Source organism: Aotus nancymaae, unplaced genomic scaffold (assembly GCF_030222135.1).
Source record: "Aotus nancymaae isolate 86718 unplaced genomic scaffold, 86718_ANA_hifiasm-v0.15.2.pri h1tg000002l, whole genome shotgun sequence".
Lineage (NCBI taxonomy): Eukaryota > Metazoa > Chordata > Mammalia > Primates > Aotidae > Aotus > Aotus nancymaae.
Window position 1 is genome coordinate 13,869,140 of NW_026988413.1, and position 26,744 is coordinate 13,895,883.

At 37.4% G+C, this 26,744-nt stretch overlaps 2 protein-coding genes across 4 annotated transcripts in view; one reads left to right on the forward strand and one right to left on the reverse strand.

The window, feature by feature from the left end:
• The window catches only part of LOC105713772 (olfactory receptor 2A14), a 92,331-nt gene that overhangs the window by 26,165 nt on the left and 39,422 nt on the right, over positions 1–26,744 (forward strand). For all 3 annotated transcript variants that reach the window (XM_064372547.1, XM_064372558.1, XM_021665284.2), the window contains exons 2-3: positions 15,517–15,629; positions 25,495–25,580. The gene's annotated coding sequence lies outside the window, so the exon portion shown is untranslated. The remainder of the gene's footprint in view (positions 1–15,516; positions 15,630–25,494; positions 25,581–26,744) is intronic.
• Positions 8,134–9,102, reverse strand: LOC105713768 (olfactory receptor 2A1/2A42). The gene has a single exon (XM_012447571.2). It carries the CDS (start codon positions 9,100–9,102, stop codon positions 8,170–8,172), a length of 933 nt encoding a protein of 310 aa, XP_012302994.2. The 3' UTR covers positions 8,134–8,169.

Below are 26,744 nucleotides of genomic sequence, written 5' to 3' on the forward strand. Positions count from 1 at the left end.
TACTGTAAAATTTTCAAATAATGTAGTATTCCTTCCCATGGTTTAATCTACGTTTTGAGAGGTCTCTTCTTTAACTCTTTAATGTGTATTATTTTAAACATTTTTTCATACTTTAGTATTTGTCTCTATGTGTATATTCTCACACATACACATATCTAGGTAGGTTTTCAAGTGAATGAGAAAGCACAGTATCAATATAACTTTGTTTTCTCACTTCACATTTTATGAAAATTTTGCTTATGGTTAATATTAGTTTATATGTAAATTGTATATTAATATCAAACTATTAGATGTTAATATATTAATAAAACGTATTTATATTGAGTTGCATAATACTTCATGGTATATATTTGCAGTGTTTTATTTAATAACCTCATTGATATTAGGTTATTTATCAATATTACAAATATTGCTTCTGCTTAAAATATATTTACATGTATATATTTATGCATATGGAAATATTTCTGTAGGATATGTTCTTAGAATTGGAATTGCTGCATCAAAAGGTGTGCAAATTTTATTTTTTGAAACAGGACACAGTGGCTCATGCCTGTAGTCCCAGCACTTTGGGAAACTGAGGAGAGAGACAGCTTGAGCCCAGGAATTCAATACCAGCCTGAGAAATATAGTGAGACCCCATCTCTACCAAACAACAACAACAAAATTAGCTAGCCATGGTGGCTTGCACCTGTAGTCCTAGCTACTCAGGAGGCTGAGGTCAGAGGATATCTTGAGCTCAGGATTCTGAGGCTGCAGTGAGCTATGATTGCATCACTGTACTCCAGTCTGGGCAACAGAGTGAAACCCTGTCTCTGAAAAATCAAAACAAAACAAAAACCAAAACAAACACTTTAGTTTTTGAAGAGATATGACTAAATTTCCCCCAAATCTATTAAGACTGTGGGGAAATATCCACTTGCCTACATGTTTAATGATGCTAGAAAGTATCCAACTTTTCATTTTTGTGCATTTAATGGGCAAACAGTGGTATCTTATGCTTTAAAATATATTACTTACTAGAGAAGATATACATCTTTCATTATATTTATTATCATCTACTGTTAGTAGTTTATTTGTCTCTACTTGTATCTATGTACTTTTTCCAATACAAAACTGATTTGCATATTATTATTTTGTTTGTTATATATATGAGGGACCACATTAGCTATATTTTTATCATTTTCTTAAAGCTGCTTTTATTTTGTGTGTATAGTGGCCTTTTAAAATGTGTATTTTTGTTTGTTTGTTTGTTTGTTTTTTGCCACGTGCAGTGGCTCATGCCTATAATCCCAGAGGTCAAGGCAGGTGGATCACCTGAGGTCGGGCATTTGACACCAGCCTGGCCAACATAGTGAAACCCCATCTCTATTAAAAATGTGAACAATTAGCTGGGCGTGGTGGCAGGCACCTGTAATTCCAGCTACTCAGGAGACTGAGGCAGGAGAATCGCTTGAATGCGAGAGGCAGAGGTTGCAGTGAGCCGAGATCGTGCCATTGCACTCCAGCCTCGGCAACAAGAGCAAAACTCCATCTCAAATAAAATAAAATAAAAGTTTTATTTTTTTAATTGACAAAATTGTATAAATGTACCATGTATAAAATGATGTTTTGAAATGTATGTACATTGTGGCATGGCTAAATTGGGCAAATTACCATATGAATTATCTAACATACTTGTCATTTACGTGGTCAGAACACTTCAAGTCTACTTTCTTAACATTTTTCACAAATACAATATATTGTTATTAACTGTCATCACCAAGTTGTGCAAGAGATCTCAAGGCTGATTTTCTTGATCCTGACTTAGCTGTTCACAGAAAAAGATTCCGTAAGTCCAGGATAGAGGGAGGCCATATGATCAGTGGTTATGGGCATGGTCTTTGGAGTCAGGCTGACCTGGATTAGAGTCCAGGTTATGTCAGATACTTGCTGTGTGACCATAGAAAGCTTTCTTACTATCTCTGTACCTCTATCTCTTTTTTTCTTTTTATAAAAAAAAATAATAAAAGTACTAACTCGTAGAAGTGTTATGAAGTTTAGACAGGATAATGATGCATGTACCTTAGCACAATGCCTGACATTTAATAAGCTCTCAACAAATACTAGCTCTTACTGGCAGGCGCCATGGCTCATGCCTGTAATCCCAGCACTTTGGGAGGCTGAGGCAGGCGAATCACAAGGTCAGGAGTTTGAGACCAGCCTGGCCAACATAGTGAATCCCCATCTCTACTAAAAATACAAAAATTAGCCGGGTGTGGTGGCACACGCCTGTAATCCCAGCTACTCAGGAGGCTGAGGCAGGAGAATCCCTTGAACCCAGGAGGCGGAGGTTTCAGTAAGCTGAGATCATACCACTGCATTCCAGCCTGGGTAACAGAGTGAGACTCTGTCTCAGAAAAAAAAAAAAGTTTATCTAAATGTGGGTAATATGGGTACAAAACTAGACATTTAAGTTTTAAGTCTAGATCCTAGAACCTTTTCCAGTAAAAGTTATTCCTAGTAATATCCTTTCCTTAGAGTGGGCATTTCATGTTAACTTTTAGCCAGTCTTATGAAATTTCTATTTCCCAGAACACTAAAATAGTCAACTAATTAATCAATTCAGTACATACCATTTTTTTTTTCTCTATTTGAGACAGTCTCCCTCTGTCGCCCGGGCTGGACTGCAGTGGCATGATCTCGGCTCACTGCAACCTCTGCCTTTCAGGATCAAGCAATTCTTGTGCCTCAGCCTCCTGAGTAGCTGGAATTACAGGCATGTGCTACCATGCCTGGCTGGTTTTTGTAATTTTAGTAGAGACAGGGTTCACCATATTGGCCAGGCTGGTCTCAAACTCCTGGCCTCAAGTGATCCTTCCGCCTCCGCATCCCAAAGTGCTGGGATTATAGTCATGAACCATTGTTCCTGGCTAGTACATATTTTTGGGTTTCTACTATATTTAAGGTCTGAGAGATTGTTAGCCGCAGAAGTCCATTTCATTTTCTCTGTATGGAATTTATTTTATACTCCTTTAACAAAAATGAAAATCCAAATCAATATGAAATGTGAATAAACTAATAACAGGGAATTAGAAAATAAGAGGGGACCTTAAAGTTTGTCCAGTTCAATTCGTTATTTTATAGGTGTGGAAATGGAAGCCCAGAGGAGTTAAAGAACTTTTCTAAGGTCACACAGTGAGTAAGTGGGTGAACTGGCATGAGAGCCCAGATATTGTCATGCTGAGCCAATGTTCTGTTGACTAAAGGATACTATGTTCAGTGGTTCACCTCTTCTTTTGGCACAACATGATTTCAAAAATTAAAAACAGAGAAACACAGGTTTGAAAAACACAGATAAAAATGAGCCAATGCTATTTAAAATTTATGAAAAAAGCAAGGGATGTAAGATACTTCTCTGCTGGTTGCAAAAACATCAGAGCTGTGACGTCCAGTGAGACAGCATTCCAAATGTCTTTCCTTTTTGTCTATTCTCAATAACCTATATTTAACAATGATACTCTACATGCACAGCCAACAGTAAACACCAGTCCTACAGGTCGGCGGTTGGCAATCCCTGGTCCACATGCCAAAGATGCTGCAGCTGCCAATTTCAGGTGGGAAAGAAACTGACTACAACACACAAATTCCCATCCCTATCATTTCCAGTAGTTACTGCCTACAATTGTCTCCACCCTCTCATCAGAGTTTTCAAGAGCAACACCCTAACATAACGTCCTGTGTAGCACCAGTACCATCCTGGCCTTCTGGAATCACAGGTTCTCTCATTTGTCACACTCCTGTGAGAAGACAATGACTATGGACCCCTATGATAAAACATAAATAAACATTCCAGCATTTTTAATAGTAATTGCTAAATTTCTACCCAAAATTGTTTCTTTTCCTCTCTGTGATCCTAGAGCAATAGCACGTTCTTGATTATTAATATCTACTGGATAAGAATATACTAAAAGGATGAACTGGACTAATCAAATGCATGAGATATCCAACCTTAAAAGAATAAGCTGGGCGCAGTGGCTCACACCTGTAATCCCAGCACTTTGGGAGGCCCACATGGGTGGATCCCTGAGGTCAGGAGTTCGAGACCAGCCTGGGCAACATGGTGAAAACCTCTCTCTACTAAAGATACACAAATTAGCCAGACATGGTTGTGCATGCCTGTAGTCCCAGCTACTCAGGAGGCTGGGGCAGGTGAATCGCTTGAACCTGGGAGACAGAAGTTGCAGTGAGCCGAGATTGGGCCACTTCACTCCAGACTGGGTGACAGAGCAAGACTCTGTCTTAAAAAAAAAAAAAAAAAGAATAAAGGGTAACACATCCCTGGGCCTATATGATGTGAGTAGAAATTTGAACATAGTGAACACTATGAACAGAGCTGTTGCCAACCATTCAAGAGATGAACATCAGGAGGTCTTCTACAAGGGAGTGGCTCAGAGTTTATTTATAGCCAGACTGCCTGGTCTTGAATCATGTTTCTACCACTGAATAATTTAGTGACCTTGGATAAATTAATTAATTTCACTAAACTTTATTTTCTCCATTTAATGTTTGGATAGCATTAGTACCTAACTCCACAGATTTGATGGAAGAATTATATTAAAGCATTTTATGCAATGCTGACCACATAGTAAGTGCTCAATAATTATCAGCTACAATAAATTTCTACTGTACTATAACCTAAAATTAGAGGGATTTAAAGAAGGTTAGAAATCAGAAGATGGCTCAACACCGAAAATTTGAAAATGAGGTCAACAGATAGTTAAAGTGTCCTTGTGTATTCCATATTTTTTTTGTGAGTAGTCACTCTGTGCTAGGAATGTATAGGTGTAAAGAGATGAACCAATGCTTGTCCTTACCTTTGTGGAGAGATGAATGAAACATAATTGAGACATGTACTGTAAACCCCAGGTTGAGGATTACAAAAATTTGGAAACCAAAACCCAAATCTGAATTCCTTGCCCTTGGGAGAAGTCTCCTGTTTTTTCCAAGTGAATGGGCTAGGACCAGGTTCAAAGAGAGAGAGGCTCCCCAGAAGCCTTTGCCAACTGACTCACAGAGGTTCCCTGAGTCTGGGCCACAGCTCCTGCTCCTGTCAGGCTGTGCCCTCCAAGTCTGAGTGGCCTCCTGTGCCTCTAGAAGGGACATGGGGAAGCCATGAGGGCAAAGGTTTAGGTGACCTACCAGCACCAATGCTATTCCTGTCTAAAGAGCAATTTTGGTTTCCGATCAGAAAGTTTCCCCAACAGGATTAAAATAACTTCTGACGTCATGGTAATAATAACAGTTTATCTTATGTTCACATAGCACTTTTAAGTCTTCAAAAATAATGTGTCCATTTGCATCTTGCTTGTGGTTTTCAGTGGCACTCTGGGGTGTCCTAAACAGCTTTCATATGCGTAATTTACAGATGAAGGACTGAAGCTTGGGCAGTTTAAGGGACTTCTCTGGAAAGAACACAGCTAGCAAATGGTAGACCTGGAACTAGACCCAGGGTCTCAGATACACGCCTCATGTATTTAAGGGCTAGGCAGCGTCTTGGGCTTCCTGGATGCCTGGGCCAGTGCTAAGAGAGCACTGCACACACAGAATTTAAGGTCCACACATGCAACTTCCTGAGCAGCATTTCTGCACACCATGATTTCCTGCTGCTCCTCTGGTACCAGGGAGCTTTCTTCCCTTGAGACCTACCCCTGGAATTAGAGCTCTTCACCTTCGTCCTGCCATTTGACTGTATCCACTCCTGGTGTTGGTTGCAATGCAATATGCAGCATCTGTCATGAAACTAAACAACCATTAAAAAACTGTATTCGGCAGTAATGGAATTACAAATTATATATCCGGTTAGGTAATTTTTAAAAATTAAATTAATTAATTATTTTATCATTATTACTTTTTTGGAGACAAGGTCTTACTCTGTCACCCAGGCTGGAATGCAGTGGCACAATCACAGCTCACTGCAGCCTCAAAATCCTCAAGTGATCCTCCTACCTCAGCCTCCTCATGAGCTTGGGATACAGGCACATGTTGCCACAGCCGGCTAGATAACTTACAGAAACACTTTCTAATGTTCTTCAATTGATGAACCATCAACTTAAAACTCTGCAGTGTCAACCTCTTTAATCCATTGTTTTCGGTTTCACCATCCTGCCCATCAAGAAAGAGGCTCCTCCTCCATCTCTGACCCTTAAAGTCACAGTCCCTTCTTGCTACCTACCTCATCTCATTTCACACACCAGTATAAAAAATGCTGGGTTTTTTGTTTTTGTTTTTGTTTTTTACAGTTTTAAGTACTTTTCTGTCTGGAACTCAATGCCTATCTCTGGCTAGAGATTGAAAATTGCTTTTCATCTCTCCTCCTCTTTCTTCTCCTTTGGAAATTTCACAATCTCTTTGGTTTTTATATAATGGTTATGATTATGGGTTCTGCAGTCATATTGCCTAACTTTGATTCTGGACTAGGTACTTATTAGCTGGGAGCATTGTTTAAATTATATAATCTTTCTATAGCTCTGTTTTCTCACCCAAAAATAGTAATAATAGTCTCTACTTCATAGGGTTTTTATGAGGACTTAAAGAGCTTTTACTTGTAAGGTTCTTGGAATAGTGCTTCACCAAGTACTCAGGGTGTGCATGTGAGTGTGTGTGTGTGCATGTATGTGCATGTGAGTGTTGTATATGAACTAGAGATGTCTTTATTTCTGGATCTCACCACGCAGAACCAAGTATAGTTCTAAACTTACTCTCTGATCTCAACGAGAACAGCCTCTATTCCCACCCTCTTTGTGTTCTGTTTTCCTTTGAATCTCTTAACCTTCTTTGCAGCCATGCCCATAGGACTCATCAAACAGGATAAGAAGCCTTCCATAAAGAATCTCTGACACCCCGGCCTCATCATGGCACATTCTAGAATGAGAAGGAACCCACATTCACCAAACATCTCCTACATTAGGATTGGTTAGATTTATTCTTAATTTGAAATGTTGCTAAGAGTGTCCTACACTCTCCTGGTTAAGTAGAGAAAGCTTGGGAGCCAGCTTGTTTGGATGTGAGTCTAACATTTTCCATCTGCTTAAAGTTTACATCTATAAACGGGGTGATCATGGGAAATGAATTAGCTATAATGATAAACCAAGGTTATCTCTATAAAGTCCCTATCAAGTGCAGTGGATGGCACAGAGTAATTTATAATAATGCTAACTATTACCATTATTATTAAAACCCTTTTTTCTATTGAATTGTCTCTGCGTGGGGCTTTCCATTCATCCCCAGCAATGAAAAGTTGTGTGGTGGTACTTGCTAACTTCCTCTAAGTGAAGAGTATGTGCTTATTCAGAGAAAATCACAGACAGTCCCGTGGAGGAGGCAAGAAGAGTAGAAACAAATGACCATAGCAATCTCAGGGCAGATTGGAAAGTGGATTTTGTTGTGTGATTGTTTCAGATTGCCAGATGAATGTTTATGGATTCACTCTCTCTGACAACAGAAATTGTCAGACTTGCGAAACCCTGTCTCTACTAAAAATACAAAAAATTAGCTGGGCGTAGTTGTGGGCACCTGTATTGTCAGCTACTTGGGAGACTGAGGGAGGAGAATCACTTGAACCCAGGAGGTGGAGGTTGCAGTGAGCCGAGATCTTGCCAATGTACTCCAGCCTGGGTGACAGAGCGAGACTCCATCCCCCACACCTCCAAAAAAGAAATTGTCAGATAATTGGTAGGATATTGTAAAAATCAATTTTTCTCCAAGGTGAAATAAGCATTTAGGTACATTTACTACTTATAAGAGAGGAAGTGCAATTGAGGGGAAACATCCAAATGTGGATCAAAGTGGACGGAGGTATCAATGGATTCTGGAGTCTCTGCCTCTGGCTCTATTTTTTTAAAACTTTTTATAGATATGAATATATTGGTAATAACTGCTGTTTCTGGACTCTAGAGTGTACAAAATAATTTTTTTCCCAGCATTCTCAACTCAATAAGTAGTTAAATTAAAAAATGTTAAGTATAACAAATGTGTTAAAAACTAAATACTTCCCAGGCAGGAAAAAGGAATGCTTTGCAGAATCTGTTGGTTCATTCAGCCTCAGACATAAAGAGAGTAGTGAACATAGATGATATTTGGTACGATGATTCCAGGAGATGACTGAGGCTGGAGATTCAAATGTAACACCTGTTAGGAATGACTTTCCTTGCACAATGCTCTCCTCAGGGCACCCTTGACCTCTGCATTCCTAAGGCTGTAGATCAGGGGGTTCAGCATAGGGTTGAAAAAACTGTAAAATAGAAAAAGGACCTTCTGCTGCTCCTCAGGATGGTGGGACTTGGGGACCATGTACATGACAATGGCGCTGCCGAAGAAGAGCCCCACCACGCAGAGGTGGGAAGAGCAGGTGGAGAAGGCCTTTCTGAGGCCCTCCCCAGACTGGATCCTCAGGATGGCTGCCAGGATGTGTGAGTAGGAGACCAGTACCAGGCAAAGTGGCCCCACCAAGATGAACACGGAACCAGAAAAGATGGCCACCTGGTTGAGCCAGGTGTCAGCACAGGCCAGCCTGAGGACAGACAGGATTTCACAGAAGAAGTGGTTGATTTCATGAGGCCCACAAAAGGGCAGTCTTAGGATGAGGCTCACATGGACCAGAGCCAGGAGGGAGCCACACACCCAAGAAGTGACAATCAGGGTGATGCAGACTGTCCAGGTCATGATGATGGAATATCGGAGAGGGTGGCAGATGGCCACATACCGATCACAGGACATTACCACCAGGAGGAGACATTCTGTATGTGCAAAACTCAAAAACAGAAACATCTGCATCATGCAGCCAGCAAAGGAGATGGGCTTGGCTGGAAGCAGGAGGTTCACCAGCATCTGGGGCACCGTGTTGCAGGCGTAGGCGATGTCGACGACGGCCAGGTGTGAGAGGAAGAAGTACATGGGGGTGTGCAGTCTGGAGTCCAGTGAGATGAGCCCCAGGATGGCCCCGTTCCCCAGTAGGGTGAAGACGTAGAACAAGGAGAAGAGCCCAAAGAGGAGCATCTGAATCCGTGGGCTGAGGGGAAATCCCAGCAGGAGGAACTCTGTGACCATTGTCTGATTTTCCCCCATTTCCCTGTGAAAAAGGAATAGATCGCTTAGGACCAGATTGTCAAAAAACACCTAGACATTATTTTATGAATTTAGTCATTTTTAAAAGATAAACTTTTAACATTAATTACTTAGCTACACATTAAGTTAATCACTGATTGTAAATATCCAATGTTACAGAAGGGATTGTCACCAATGACAGGATACATACATAGAGCCATTAACACATCATGGGAAGAAAGAATGTTGTACCAAAAGTTGAAGTAAAATGACCATCTAATAAGGATTGTTTTGAAGCTGCACATATAAAAATTCCTACAAGAATTCCTGACGTTTAAAAATAATCAGTAATAGAAGAACTCCCAATATGGGAATGAGAGTAGTCCTAGAAAAAAAGATGATGTAATCCCAGTTTCTCAGAAGAAATATCAACTGTTTTGCTTTCAACATCTGAAATCAACCTTTGCATGCTGGAGCAGTTTATATAATAACAGAAGAAGCAGAAAGATAAAAAGCAGCTTTAATGACATTGTGATTGTTTGGGTTCCTAAGAAGAAATTAATGGATGTGTTACAAATGGGTTCTAATTGCAATCTTCTTTTTACAATGGGTCATAAACAGGAACTAAAAATTGACGATTTGGCAGTTAATCTACTGATCAATTCACAGTTACTGATTTACCAAAAACTGGTTTTGAATAACAACTCGTACAATATGTAGAAATTAGATTTTTCAGGGCTAGTTTGTACATACATATCATTTAAGCATTCACAATGTCTGAATGTTATGTTTGCCACTGGGTTATATTTAATTTCTTTTTTAGTCTCTCCTTTCACTTTTGCAAAGCCTTTGGTAAATTTAATCCATTTGAGTTTAAGTAAGATGTTTTTTGCACTATGTAGAATGAAACAAACTATGGGGAAAAATTAAAATGAAGTGTCTTTCAAAATACACGAGAACCATTCATAAAAAATTAACTATGCTTCTGCGACATAAGAATTGCTAAATACTTTACACATGACTAACTAAAACATGTTTTTGCAAAGAGCTAATTTAGTGACTTCATTATTTTACATATTATTATGGCAATAAACTGTCAGTCAGGTAATTGGTATTTTGTGAATTGGTGATGTGCCAAATAATATTTGGGTTTTTTGTTATTAAGTCCTAAGTAACATTTTCCTCAATATACCATGTAGAAATCCAGTATTTTGCAAGTGCAAATGTTTGTCTTAGTGCCTATGCTAGGCAAAAATAAACTGAGGCTAAGCCATTGAACCTGTACCTGCTTATCTGTGAAGAAAAATCTTCTCCGGGATTCATGTAAAGAAAGGTGCTGCTTTTGATAAGAACCTGGTCCAGCTGTCATTGGAGCAAAGACGTGCAATCAACTTAAATGCCCATCAATGATAGACTGGATAAAGAAAATGTGGTACATTTACAACATGGAATACTATGCAGCCACGAAAAAGAATGAGATCTTGTTCTTTTCTGGACATGAATGGAGCTGGAGACCATTATCCTTAGCAAACTAATGCAGGAACAGAAAACCAAATACTTAATGTTCTCACATATGAGCATGAGTTAAATGATGAGAACACATACAGGGCATAACGCACATTGGGGCCTATCAGAGAGTGAAGGGTGGGAGGAGGGAGAGGATCAGGAAAAATAACTAATGGGTACTAGACTTAATGTCTGGGTGATGAGATAATCTGTATAACAAACTCCAAGACACACGTTTACCTATGTAATAAACCTGCATATGTATGCCTGAACTTAAAAGTTAAAAAATAAAAAGAAAGTTAAAAAATCATCTAATTGGAACCTTGAAGAATGTCACCATTGGATCCTTTTCCAGTGGTAACAAATGATGGTATACTAATAAGCATTATGAATACATTGTTGATTATTATCAGCAAGACACAAATTATAGTGAATATTGCAACCTCATAACACGTGACCAAGGCTTATATATTTTTTCCAGGATTCCATTAAAAAATACTCTGCTAAGTCAACCTTCTAAATTTAGTTGGAAAACATTCAAAGCATATGAAAATATTTGGTTGTGAAACGCATTTGAATGTACATCTTATAAAAATCTTTATTTATTTATTTTTTTGAGACAAGGTCTCCCTCTGTTACTTACCCTGGAATGCAGTAGTGTGATTACGGCTCATTGTAGTTTTGACATCTCAGACCCAAGCAATCCTCCCACCTCGGCCTCCCAAGAAGCTGGGATTATAGTGCATGCCACCATACCTAGCTAATTTTTTTTGAATAATATTTTTTGTAGAGACAATGTATTATGTTGCCCAGTGTATTATGTTGCCCAATGTATTATGGTCTCAAACTCTTGGTTTCAAGTGTGCCTCCCACCTCGGCCTCCCAAAGTGCTGGGATTGTAGGCATGAACCACTGTACCCAGTCTACATCTAATAAAATTCTTAATTTCTTTACTCAGTCCTTCATTACTTCCTTTTGTAACTTCCCAAATGCTTATACGAAGAAAAAAAAATCTGCTATGCCCAAGTATGAATTTCTTTGAAAGGCAAATGGAGAGTCAAGAAGAAAGGGGAGCTTAATGAAGACATTCAGATTCTTTAAGGACAGTTGCCACATAGGTTGAAACTATGATTTCTTTTACAGGACTGAGTTGTCAACACACTGTTTGTGAACAAGGAAAAGGTGCTCTTACTTTTGTAATTCTGACAATAAATATTTACTGTGTGAACAAATTAATAAACGCAAATGAATAAATGAATGCATAGTAGTTTTTTTTTAACCATTCTTGGACTAAATCTGGAATGCTTGATACAAAGAACATCTTACTTAAACTGATATGGATTAAATTTCCCAAGAACCTCTTACTTAAACTGAAATGGATTAAATTTACCAAAGGGTTGGCAAAAGTGAAAGGAGAGATTAAAAAATATATATATATATTCCCGTTGCAAACATAACACTCAGGCATTGTGTATACTCTCATATCTTTTGGCTTCCCTGGGCCACACTGAAAGGAGGCATGGTGGCACATGCCTATAGTTCCTATGTTGCCCAGGCTGGTGTCAAACTCCTGGCCTCAGTAATTGTCTTGGGCCACACATAAAATCCACTAACAGTGGCTGACAAGCTTAAAAAAAAAATCACATAATGTTTTAAGAAAGTTTATGAATTTGTGTTGGGCCACATTCAAAACTGTCCTATGGGCTGCAGGTTGGACAAGCTTGCTTTAAATTATATATATATAGAAGTTAACCATTTAAAAATTTGGCAAATTATTTAGTGACTAACAAATTAACGGACATCTCCATGGTTTCTAAGTAAATATGTTAAGACTGAAACCATTTCTTTACACATGACCAAACCTGTCTACTTCAAAAAGTAAAACTTAAGATCTGATGAGCTGACAAACTCCTAATGAGTCACACAACATTGTTAAGATGAAAGCTATTTTTAAATCTTCAAGTCAAATAAAATTTCAGATGGCTTACTTCCAAGAATCAGAAATATTTGAGGCTGGACACGGTGGCTCATGCCTGTAATCCCAGCCCTTTGGGAGGCTGAGGCAGGAGGATTGCTTGAAGCCAGTAGTTTAATACCAGCCTGGGCAACATGGTAAAACTGTCTCTCAATAAAAAGTAAAACAAAAATGAAAAAAAAAACAAAAAACCAGTAGCTGGGCATGGTGACACATGCTTGTAGTTCTAGTTCCTTGGGATGCTGAGGCAGGAGGGAGTTTGAGGTTACAGTGAGCTATGATAGAGCCATTGCACTTCAGCCTGGGAAATAGAGTGAGACCCTGTCTCAAAAAGAAAAAGAAAAAGAAAAAAGAATATTTGTTACAACTAATAACACTCATAGCCCTCCTTTTTTTTTTTTTTTTTTAATTTGAGACAGGTCTTGTTCTGTCACCTAGGCTGGAGTGCAGTGGCGCAATCATGGTTCATTGTGACCTCAGCCTCCCCAGGAACTGGTGATTCTCCCACCTAGCCTCCCCAGTAGCTGGGATTACAGGTGTGCTGTACCATGTCTGGCTACCTTTTTTAAAAAACTTTTTTTCATAGATAGGGTCTCACCATGTTGCTTAGGCTGGTCTCAAATTACTGCCCTCAAGCAATCCTCCTGTCTCAGCCTCCCAAAGTGCTGGGATTATAGACATGAGCCATTCCACCCAGCCTCAAATATTCCTATTACTTGGAAGTAAACCATCTAATACTTTATTTGACCTGAGGATTTAAAAATAGCTTTCATTTTAAGAATGTGATGTGACTCATTAGGAGTTTGTCAGCTCATCAGATCTTAAGTTTTACTTTTTGAAGTAGACAGGTTTGATCATGTGCAAAGAAATGATTTCAGTCTTACATATTTACTTAGAAATCATGGAGAGGTTGGATAATTTGTTAGTCATCAAATAGTTTGCTAAATTTTTAAATGGCTAACTGGTACATATATATCATTTCAGCATACACAATGCCTGAATGTTATGTTTGCAACTAAGTTATATTTAATTTTGTTTTTAGTCTCTTCTTTCACTTTTTCCAATCCTTTGATGAACTTTATCCATTTGAGTTTAAGTAAAATTTTCTTTGTATCACGTAGAATGAAAGAAACTATGGGGGTGGGTGGAGAAATAGAAATGTCTTTCGAGTATACAGATTATATTAGGCAAGATTTAGCAAGCCAGAAATTCCAGATTCAATCCAAGGATGGTAAAACAACAAGAACAAAAACAAAACAACAAAAAATTCATTCAAAAGGCATTCATTCATTCATTTGACTTATTGATCTAGTAAGTGATTAAAAAGGTTAAATACATTTGACCATATATTGTGCATGGTAGGTGTTCAATAATTATTTATTGACTAACTAGATATCAATTTGATTAAATATGAAGAAGCAAAACATTAATGAGCCCTCCACATTCTGCTGTGAATCAGGTTCTCAGGCAGAGTAAACAATGAAAGAAACTATAAAGAGCCATTAAAGAGCCATGGGCTCGGTGGTCAGATGCACATTTATTAGTTATATGACCTTGAGTATGTATCTTAACCTTGCCAGGTTTGTTTCCTGGTTTTTTTTTTAAAGGAGAAAAGTGATAGTATCTATTTTATGAGATTGTTGTGAAGATTAATTGAGATGATATGTGTAATACATTGAACATATTCCTGGTATGCAATGAACACTCAATAGCTGAGATCAATTACTATCAATCTTTAACAATTTCTTGGGTAGCCTGTGATTGTATGAACCTGACAAGCATTGCCTCTTCATGGTTCACGATAATCCTTAAAACCATTCACTGTATTGGCAATGATCCTCTAAAGCTGATTTTGTAGTCTTGATTATAGCAGTGTCAGTCAACCTGTTAATTTTATGGATGATGTATTCTTAATGTATTTAAATCTAGCATCAATGTTTATAACTTTGTTGCTTTCATACAGTTACCTCTCCATCGTATAAAACAAAATTAGCTTAATTATATACTTACATTATTTGTGATATAACAGAAGTTAGCATGTAAGTTTCCCTCAAACTATCCCCATAGCAGAAAAATAATCAGCACATATTTAGAGAGGAGTGAATTTCCTTACCAATATTTGTAGTAGATGTGAGTTAACCAAAACTAGGAGCTAAAACATGTCTAGGAGGAATTCATGGTAAAGTAAGCAAAGGCAACCTGGTTAGCTCCCACATTTGGACTCAAGGATCTCAGAAGTGGGAAGCACCTGAAGCTTTCTGGGAGTTTCTGTGAGAGCTGCAGAATCTTTGCTTCTATTTCTGATTGAAAATGTATCAGAACCCTCAGAAAAGATGATGTTATTCTCTGATGGGCTCAACCTGGTTAACAGCTGAGGGATCACTGGAGGAACTGGGCCATGAAACCTCCTGCATGCCCACCTCCTTGGGGAAGGAGGAACAAGGCAATTGTCTTTTTCTATTTTTGTTCTCAACCCCAGCAGGATGAAAAATTAAGAAACACAGACAGCCACAGAGCACACCTCTGAGACAACATCTCTCATTACAGTTCTGGAATGCTTGGATTTCATGAATCCCAGCACTGCCCTTGTTCTCTAGTCTCCAGATGGTTCAAGTGAGCCTGTCAGGAAGCAGGACAAGTGTGACAATGAATAAGCTCCTGGCGGGCACCTCTGTAGCTCAGCCTCTTCCTAATGTAATCTGGGTTACTTGTATTGCAGCAGAAGTGGAAAGAAAGGACCCTGAAAAGTTAACCAATTCCAAGTGACCCTCTGAAGTGCAGACGTGCTTTGGGGAGCTGGTGAGGGAGGCACAGAGCAGACTGGGGAGTCCATGGAAGGGCCAAGGTGTCCCAGTGGGGCTTATTAGAACCTACCTGAAGGGAGGGTCTCTTAGGGCACAAACCACCACTGTAGATCATGTCTTAGAATTATTCTCTAATCTTTGTTCTGAAAGGGGAGAGTGCTGGATTCGGAGCGCACCTCAGGAAGAGACACGACCCTCTCCAAGGTGGCTTCACTAGAAGCTACTACCTCTCCCTGGAGGGTGGAGATATTTGCCAGTCAAAGGTATTCTCATGTTTATTTCTATTTCTTTCTTCTACTGGACATAGGAGGATTATGAATTTTATTTTAAGCAATTATGCAATTTATGAACTAATGAGTTTATTACAATGTCAACTTTGATCTGCTGGGGTTATGGAATAAACCCAAGGAAAATCTTGCACAGGTAATCAGGGTGTGAGAACATGCTCAGCTGTGTTCCAACTGTACATGTCCACAGTGAATTGCTTTGGGGACACACAGAAATGCTCCTGATCACATGAAAAGTCTAGTGCCTAGTTGGCCATCCATAAACATTAGAATCTTTTCCTCTTTCTTTTTCTTTTCACACCCTGGTGAAGTGCAACTGATATAAATGACAAAAAGCCCGTGAAACTGTAGACAAAAAGTTCTACAATTCTAGAACTTTTTTCTATATTCATCACCATGTGAACATCAATTATAAAAAGTCATTTTAAGGTAGAAAACAAAAAATGTGAGTTAAAACAAGTTAAATAGGAGATTTTTATGATGCCAAACAAACTAAGTTAGGGAACACATCACCTCAAAGTACATGTTTCATCACATATCAAGTTGAAGCAGCTTTCACTTCTAAAAATAGTCAGAATAAACATATACAAAATATAAAACTATATGAAGGAAAGTAACATAGAACCGTCCGATCTTAATAGAAATGAATATGCTCACAAATGTTTGCGTGATACACCAGTATGCAGAAATCAGGAAACTGCCTTTCAGGAGCAAGTAGCAAACTGAAAGCTCTGTGAAGAATGTCTGTAGGGAATTCATTTCTTTATAACGAACACCTTAGGAACATTGGTTATAAACACACATTTGAGGATATAAAAATTTAAAAATTAGAAAATAGTAAGTAAATATAACATTTGGGAATGTCACACAAACAAAAACTTAGAAAAACCCTTTAGGAACATAAATATCAATAGCTATAAATCAAAATTTTCAATATTCTGTTAAACTGAAATAACTTTTATCTTGAAGAGAGTAAAAATGACACAAAAGCGTAGGAAAGAACTCAGCACACACAAATGACACAGCCAGTATTAATTGAAATGAGAAACATTTACGTGACCTGCTAGCATTGGGCATTGGTTTCACTGGACATTTATAACTTCTATGCTTAAAGTACTTGTGGAATATGACCACAGAGTTCATTTGAGAGTAATACAAACAAAAGCTAACATAAGATGGGTGAACTTAGCCACTTTGCAGAGTAAATTATTATAAGAGATATTTTATAAAAGAGCAGCTAATAATATTGGGAGAAACAGCCAAGACATGGGTAAATGTATCTTCAGGATGGCATGACAAAAATGGAATGAGAGGAGAGTGAAAATGCTAATGTTCTTAATTATATTTCATGAATAATTATGAGTTTAAGGGGCAGAAGTTCATTTGAAATCCTTAGAAACAGGGAACAAAAGAGAAATAATTGTAAGGACTTACTTTTAGGGTTTGTTTCAGCTGCTAGTGTCACCTTAAGTAAGACATATTCTTTAATAGATGTGGGGTCTTCTTTCCATGCACGATTATCTCTGGACTTAACTGCCAGTTAATTCAGCTCATTTTTTTCAAGCTTTAGTTAATCATGGGTAGAAAAGACTCCATAGGGCCAGGCTGAACCTCCTCCATGCTTGGCCTTCGTGTCACTGGCTGGAAGTGAAGGTCTACAAGGCCTTAGAATGATGGGACCCTGTGATGGAAGGTGCCTGGGTCCCTGCATCACCACATGGAAGGCTATCTCTCCTACCTGCATAGGACTTTACATGAGCAAGATGTAAACTTTTATTTTGTTAAATCACTGCGATTCGGGAGTGTACATGTTGCCATTTATCCTAAATAATACATTATTTGACATTATTATGGCAATGAGAGGAATGAGGAAGTGCTAATAACTGTAAAACTAAAGTATTAGGAGCTCATAAGATCAATTCATATTATAAAAAGCATCAAATTATGACATGAAATATTGGCTTTTTGCTTATGTCATGCAGTTTTCTTAGGGTCTGAGAAATCATGGTTTATTTTGTGTGCTATTTGGTTTCTCATTCAAATTATTTTAATTGGTAACATAGGTTAACTTCCTTAAACATTGTAGCCTAATATTGAATAATAATGTAAGTAATAAAAAATGATATTTTTGAGGAAACACTTTGATACAATTTAGCACAATCCAATAAAATTCTAAACTGCTTTTAATAATTGCTTAATTTAATTTTGGCTTTTACTGAAATATATGAGAAATGGGTACTGATCTAAGAACTTAAGGGGCCAGAAGTTTTTTGAGAAAAGGCTTTTTGAACATGCTAACACTAATACATGTTTCCTGTAATATTATCAAAAAACATAGAAGTGTTTATTTCTCATAGCTCACTCCTCTTCCTAAAGCAACTTCCGTTGACTACTTAATGTGTATCATTCTAGATCATGAAATTAAATACAGATATATGTAAACACACATGTGCATACATGTGTACTCACATACACATATATAGGTGTATGAATTTATGTATAGCTAGGAGACTTCCCTGCACAAATGAGAATGCGTTATAAAAAGGTTACTTGCTTTCTTCATTTAGCTATATATTTGATGCGCTATTTTCATTGCAGCTTATTATATATAATACTTGTTCTATTTAATAGCTGTTTTACATATTTTTCATAGTTTACTAATTTCAAAATTAATTAACACTTGATCTTTTGAATTTTTGAAATCAGTTTAATATAAAATCCGTGTAGGCATTTCTTTGTGCAGTTACATATGTAAGTATTTCTGTAGAATGGATTCTTGGAATTAGTATGCATGTTTTAAATGTTGGGTAAATAATTTTAGTGTTTTTTTTCTTGGAGTTCTTCCTTTTTTAAAAAAAATTATACTTTTAAGTTCTGTAGTACATGTGCAGAACATGCAGGTTTGTTACATAAGTATACACGTGCCATGGTGGTTTGCTGCACCCATGAACCCATCATCCACATTAGGTATTTCTCCTAATGCTAACCCTCCCCTAGCCCCCCACCTCCTAACAGGCCCCAGTGTGTGATATTCCCCTCCCTGTGTCCATGTGTTCTCATTGTTCAACTCCTACTAACGAGTGAGAACATGCGATGTTTCGTTTTCTGAACTTGTGTTAGTTTGCTGAGAACCATGGTTTCTAGCTTCATCCATGACCCTGCAAAGGACACAAACTCATCCTTTTTTCTGGCTGCATAGCTAAAACAAGTTAAATAGAAGATTTTTATGATGCCAAACAAACTAATTTAGGAAACGCATCACCTCAAATTATGTGTTTTATCACATATCGAGTTGAAGCAGCTTTCTTTTCTAAAAATGGTCAGAGTAAACATATGCAAAACATAAAACTATACGAAGGAAAATAACACAGAACAGTCTAATCTGTGTTATTTTCCTATGGTGTATATGTGCCACATTTTCTTCATCCAGTCTATCATTGATAGGCATTTGGGTTGGTTCCAAGTCTTTGCTATTGTGATTTTTAAATCCAAAATTTGTGCCTGTTTGTATCTCCACCAACAATGTATGAGTGTCATCAGCATCGCATGTAACACCTTTTCCCCCTCACAATCTGTTGAATAAAAAGTGTTATCTCATCTTAAAGTAGATTTCCTGATTGAGGTAGAAGACATTGCCATATTTATTGATATCTTGTGTTTATTCTGTTGTCTGTATTTACATATTTTTGTCCATTTTTCTCATGGATTTGTGTATTAACCTTTTGGTTTTTTCATATGTGTTAAGATGTATTCGCTGCATTACTATCCCCTTTCTTATGATGAAATTTCAGGCCAGTTGAAAATTCAGGCTTGTTTTTCTTGAGCTTTAGTTAATCATGGGTAGAAAAGATACCACAGGTCCAGGCTGAAGGAGAATGGTATAACTTAGTATAATAGTTACAGACATAGTCTTTGGCCTTTGGAATACCTAGAGAAAAGTCCTCCTGTGCCACCTAATAGCTGTGTGAGGGGTACTTAATATCTCTGTGCCTTGATTTTTTTTCACGTATAAGTTGCCTATAATAGTAATGCTTCCCTCTGGCAATTGTTGTAAAGATTAGATTACATATGAATTCGTATGTGTAAAACACTGTTTGATATGGAATAAGTACTCAATAAATGCCAGGAATTAATATTATCATATCACTTGTGCAATGCCAGCACACATGTACAGATCTGGGAAACTTTGCAAATAAAAGTTATTCTTAATCTTTTTCAAATAGGGTAATGAAACTGTTTTTACTTCCTTAGAGAGGACAGTTAATGTGAAACTTCTTTTGCTTTGTTCTCCAAGTTTTATGCCATTCATAGTTCTTACAGCATTAATATATTGAAATAAGAAATTAATTTTGTGATTACTCTTGAATTCCTACTATTTTTGAGGCTCGGGAGTTTGTTATATTCAGTTCTCAAAAATTCCATTTAATTTTTTGTCTCTTCTGTAAAAGAAAAACAACATACATTTTAGGAAGTTAATAAAAAGGCATAGAATTTGAGAACTAAAAGGAACTTAACAATCATCTAGTGCAACATTTTATTTTACATGTGGAAAGCCAATGCCCAGAGCAATTAAATGACTTCTCTAAGGTCATGCAGTGAGTAAGTGGTAAATTGGGAAAGGAACCTGTAATTTTGTGAAATATATATTTAGTCTTTGTCTCCATTTCTTGGCATACAGTTTCTAAAACTCTTGGAATCCCCAGAGTGATAAGAGTATCTTTTGTACATTCTATGGGTTGAATGTATCCCCCACCAAAGTTCATAAGTTGGAAACTTAATCTCCAATGTAACAGTGTTGAAAGGCAGGACATCTTAGAGGTGATTAGGTCATGAAAGCTTTGACTTCACAAATGGATAAATGGTGTTGTCTCAGGAGTGGATTTGTTATGTGGAGATTGGGTTAGTTACAAAAGCAAGTTTGTCCCTCTCTCACCCTCTCACCTTTCACCATGCAGCAAGAAGGCCCTCTCCAGATGCTGACACCTTGATATTGGACTTCCCAGATTCCAGAACTCTGAGAAATGAATTTCTATTTTTAATAAATAACCCAGTCTGTGATATTCTGTTATAGCAACACAAAATGGACTTAGACAGTATGCTAAATCAGATGACTGCTGGCAAGGAGCTCCTAAATAACTTTAGGATAGAGGCTGGTTACCACAAAAACAAAGGCATGTTTAGTGGGTTGAGACTTTCAGCCTATACCCCAACCTCTGGGGAGGGGAGAGGGCCTGAAGTTTGAGTTGATCACCAATGGCCAATGATGTGACCAACCATGCCTATGTAATGAAGGCTTTACAGAAAACCAGAGTTTGCAGACTTTCTGGATTGCTGAATACGTGGAGGTTCCTAGAGAGGACATGGAAGCTCCATGCCCCTTATCCCATACCTCACCAGATGCATCTCTCTCATCTAGATGTTCATCTGTATTCTTTGTAATATCCTTTGTAATAAATGGTCAAACATAAGTAGTGTTTCCCTGAGTTCTGTGAGCCACTTTAGCAAATTAATTGAACCTAAGGAGGGGGTTCATGAGAATCCCAATGTATAGCCAGTTGATCAGAAGCAAAGGTTGCAACCTGAGGCTTGCAGTTGCCGTCTTAAGTGTTGGGTTGGGGGAACAGGCTTGTGGGATCTGACATTGTCTCCCAGTAGATAGAGTCAGAGCTGAATTGATTTTTAGGGCATGTAATCGGTGTCCACTGCAGATTGCTAGGTGTGTGGGGAAAGAAAACCTCAACACATCTGTTGTTAGAAGTAAACTGTTGAGTGAATGTGTGAGTAAAAGAGCAGGAAATCCAGCCTGGGCGACAGAGTGAGACTTCGTCTCAAAAAAAAAAAAAAAAAGTGGGGGAAGAAAAACACCTTTTTTGTTTTTTCAATCTTTCACAGAATGCAGATGTCCTGGCTCTGAGCCAGCCATCTGAGGACCAAACCAGGCTGTGCCTAACAGTGAACTTCTTCTCTTGACCCAACAGGATTACAAAAATTAAAAACAAAAAAATAAACAGAGACAGGTAAAAAAGTAAACAAAACCAAAACAGCAAATCAAATGGAAGCAGGGTTTTTAATCAAAGTACATCAGGAAGGCAAGAAACATGGATATGGTCTGGGAAAATATCAGAGCTGTGAAGTCCTGTGAAACAACATTCAAACGCTTCTTTTATTTTTCTCCCACTTTTTCTTTTCGTTTCTTTCTCTTTTTTTTCCCCTGTTGAGACAGGGTCTTGCTCTGTCACCCAAGCTGGAGTGCAGTGGCACAACCATGGCTTACTGCAAACTCAACCTCCTAGGCTCAAGCAATTTTTTCAACTCAGCTTTTGAAGCAGCTGGAACCACAGGCATGCGCCACCTCACCTGGCTAACTTTTTTATGTTTGAAGGTTTTTGTAGAGTTTCGCTATGTTGCCCAGGCTGGTCTCAAACTCCTGGGCTCAAGCAGTCCTCCTGCCTCAGTCTCCCAAAGTGCTAGACTACAGATGTGAGCCACTATGCCTGGCCGTCACTTTTTCTTAGGAACCATAGATTTAACAATGAGCCTCTATATCATTAATATTCAAAGTGTGGTCTGTGGATCTACAGCATCAGCAAGGTATGAGAGATGATAATAAATGTAAATCTCTGCCTATTTCATTTAGACCTGTTGAATCAGAAACTGTATTTTTGCAAGATCCCTGAATGATTAATATGCACATTGACATGTGAGAAGCACTGGTCTACACTACCTGGCAAAGAGTAAAGAATAGTTCTACAGGTCAGTGATGGCAGTGCTCATTGTACATATCAAGGACACTATGGAGAGCCAATTTAAGGTGGTGCATGAACTGACTTCCACTCCTAGAGTGCCATCCGTATCATTTTCAGTAATTACAGCACTTAATACTCTACCCTTTTGCGAGAGAGAGGAGGAGAACACTTGCTCCATGGCTACTCTGCCAGCATAATCACTATGGTGTCGTACTATAACCATAGGGTTTGGCAGTTTGGCACACTCTTTTTGAAAGACCCTATAACCTTTGTTCTATATAATAGGAATAAATATATATCATTCTAGTTTTTAAATATTAACCTCACAATATCTTCTCTGGATATGTTTACAATTTCTCTGTGGCCACTGACAAATGAGTTGTAGTAATTAATATTTATCTCAGAAGAAAAATTGCAAAAACTGAATATATCTGGAGCTAAAAGTGATTAAATTGACAATAAAATGACTAATGCCACTGTATTTAATTACATATTTTTTGCAGATCCTTTTTTAAAAATATAGAAGTGTGGACTACATGATTACTCATTTATTTATTTAGTTAACATTTATTAAGTAACTACTATGAAACTGGCCTGGTCTAACCACTGAAGATACAAATATCAATAGGCCCTTTCCAAAAGAATGGCTCTCAGTTAATCTAGAGTAAATTGACTGCATTACAGTTCTGTTTCTGCCACTTGATATTTCTGTGACATTGAGTAAATTAATTAAGTCTCTAAACCTCAATTTCCCCTCTATAAATAAGGATATTATTAGTATTTAATTCACTTAAGTCATGATTGAGTATCAGTATCTAAACCCTAACAAAAAGCTAGAGAATGCCTTATATGACATCACAAGAAGGAAACTGTGAAACAGCAACTTTGATGGCAATGTTTTGAGTTAGGGAGAAGGAAAGAGAGAGTAAATATATTTATAGATAATGATATTTATGATAAGATATATACCTACATCTATGTATACAGACACACATATACTTGTACATTATATATATGTATACATGTATCTAAAATGTATATTATTGTCTTAGAAAACAGAAACCAACTAACATTTGGCAAATTGACAACTAGTTAATTGCAATAATTCACAGAGGTATTAAATTCACCACACAATTTTTCTAATACAATCCATATGGTTTAGGAAAATTTGTGTTTCATCAGGAGCCCAGTATTAGTAGTCTAGCCTCTGTGTGCACCTGTAAATGTGTGTGTGTTTTCATATGCTTTCAGGAATTCGGAGCATGGGTATTTTAGGTGACTGTGGACATGTATGTGAAAATAATAGCACTATTCCCATGCACTATTAGTACAGACCTCCTTATCTAGATGTTCTCAAGAAATCCGTGAATGAAGGAAATAAAAAGGTCATAACCTGGAATGAAATTGAGGAAGAAATACTTCCATCTTGCTGTTAATTCAGTCCTTCATATTTGTAACAATCACTAAACCTGAAATCCCAAATGCAAGAAATTATTATTTAAATTGAAAAAAAGGTAGCTGACTTCAGCAACAAGAATTGCAATCTACTTTATAAGTAACCAATAGAAAGAAATTATTGACAAATCGATAATTCAGTTTGGCACTTGACAAATGGCAGCATCAACAAATTAGCAGTAATACGCTTAGGCTGTGAATTGGTGGTATGCTGAATTGATGAATTTGTCTTTTTGACCTTGGATCTTCGATCACAGTTTTCTTAATGAACTTCAACATGGCTTCTGGTGCAAATATTTGTCAGTGCCATTGCAAAAACAAAATAATTTGAGGCTTAGCTACTTTGTTGAGATTAAAGTGAGGAAAGGCACTATTTTTGGCCAGTCCCTAGTTTAATTGTTATAAATACCAATGGGGATATCAAGGAATGTTCCTTGGGGATATAAAAGACAGACTTGCATTCTGAGAAATAAATTTGTGAAACCCACATGCTACTGATGAGAATAACAATCTAGAGATGAGAAACATGACACTGTCAGGAAACATGTGAGTGGAGAGTTTGAGGATCCTCCAGAAGGCCACTCAGGGTGCTTTGATGAAATCTCTGGGAGGCAAGGCAGAAGAATGTGATTCATTCAGTGAGCCCAAGTGCAGTCAGTTGTATGGCATGCCTGTCGGGGGAAAGACGCAGGAAAAAGAAGGCAGGTAACCAATATGGAGTGTAGTCATCAGGCCAGAGCGGGAGCACTGGGCAATGCATCCTTAATGACATTCAGAGTAAGGAAAAAAAAAAGAACCAATTGTACCAGGATCCTAGTCACCTGGTGGTTCTGTGTCTACAGTCTGAATAGATGGTTTAGGTAGTCAGTAATCAATAGCCCTAGCTAGTAAAATCTCTTAATTAGCCCCTCTTGCTCTGAATTCATATTCATTAATCAACTGTTAGGTAATAATTTATCTTCTGGAGCAGTTATTTCTACAAAGAAGAAATGTGTTGAGTAGCAAAGTTCTTTGCTCATTTTGCAGTCACATGTTGAAGTTTAAATAAATGAACATTTAGATATTTTGGCTTACACATTTTCCTCTTTTACTTTTGGATAGTAGGATGCAGTTCCTGAACAAAATTCCCAAAGCTGGATCTAAAATGTGAGGACCAGACTCTGGGTCAAGGAAACCTTATTGAAGCTAGACTTGGGGAAAGAAACAGATTCCTTTCTAACAGCAACAGATGAGATATCTATTTTCTTGTAAGCATTATTGATAGGTGATCACGTTACCTTAACACAAAAATAATCCAAACAATAGATTTAAAATTCCTCACATGTGAACAGGACTTATTAGATTTTAGGTTGATAGCAAACTTTCTCACGAGGTGCAGTCACATGCACCTGTAGTTCCAGCTACTTGGGAGGCTGAAGCAGGAGGATCTCTTGAGCCCAGGAGTTCCAGGCCAGCCTGGACAACATAACAAGGCCCTCATCTCATAAAATAAAATTAAAAATGTCTGTGTTTGTCAAACTTTCTAAATTTATTTTTTAAACTCATAAGGCATAGAAAAATATTTGACTGTGAAAGATGTATTCAAACCCACCCACTTATAAAATAGTAATTTTCTTTCTCAATTTTTCATTTCCCTCAAGAGGAAAATAAAGGAAAAAAGGAACACAGTAAAAGCCATGATTTTTTGAAGCCAACTGAAAGACAGATGAAAAAGAAGGAAACTAAGGTACCTGATGTTTTAAGTATTCTTTCAGAACAGTAGTCCTGTTTGATTCAGTCTTGATTTCTTTTAAAGAAATGGAGTAAGCATGTTCATTTTTATAGACCTTTAATTGTGTATATTAATACACATTTTTCAAATGACAAGTAGATAAATATAAGTAAATGAATTAATAACTAAGTATTGATGTCCTTATATTAGTTTGGTTCCTTTTATATTATAGTCTAGTTTAATTATGCCAAGTTAAGCCCCTTCCTCCCAAAGGAAATAAGATACTACAATTCAGGAGAATTTCATCCCTAATGATCTATATTAAAATGAAAATTTAAAAATGTGACAAGGACAATGGGAGGATTCATAAAGTGTTTAAACTTTATGAATTACTTTTGAATTGCTTCTCTTAATTCCTTTTGAATTACTTCAATTAATTCTTTTGAAGAATTTTGAATTACTTCTCTTTTATCTATTTTTTCTTATTTTATTTGATACCTATGTGACATACTTAATGTTAATTAAAGACAGTCAAGAGGAAACCAAACAGATTAAATTTCTAGGGGGTTGGAAGGAGTGGAGTGGGTGGCTTTGTGTTGCCTTCACACACATTCTAATTCCAAATGTAGCTTTCAGGCATAGAGATGTACATTAATTTATATATGCACAATTTCAGAATTTAAAAAATGCCAGATTATCTGGTTAACAAATGGTAAGGAAACTAAAATGTTAAAGTAAATCTCTAAGTAGGCAATTGTTTATATATAAGCAAAACAGCATAACTTTATGGAACCTGCATTTTAAAAAGCAAATCTCAAAGTTTAATGATCTGACAGGTTCTTTTCTAAAGTCTTGGGCATGGATAAAGCGGAATCTCTAAAGTAATCACCTACAGCTAATCTGTAGCTCAGCTGAGTTGCAGGGCTGTTTACCTGTAAGTAACAAGGGAGAATTGAAAACTAATTTATCTTATTGCTTACATAGTTATAAGCAAAGACTTGGCAAAGTTATGGAGTCAGAGTTGATAATGTAAGTAATTTTTCTGGATTTAAGAACTATCATGGACCATGAAGAACTGAGTGTCAGTTTCATGTAACTACAGTCTATTCAATAATCTGCTAAAGGTTGATAACAATTGATCCTACTCTTTAGTGCTTCTCATGAACTGGGCACTGTAGA

What these genes read in the sequence shown, in the direction of transcription:
- LOC105713768 (XM_012447571.2), bottom strand. Translation starts at nt 9,102, where the DNA reads ATGGGGGAAAATCAGACAATGGTCACAGAGTTCCTCCTGCTGGGATTT.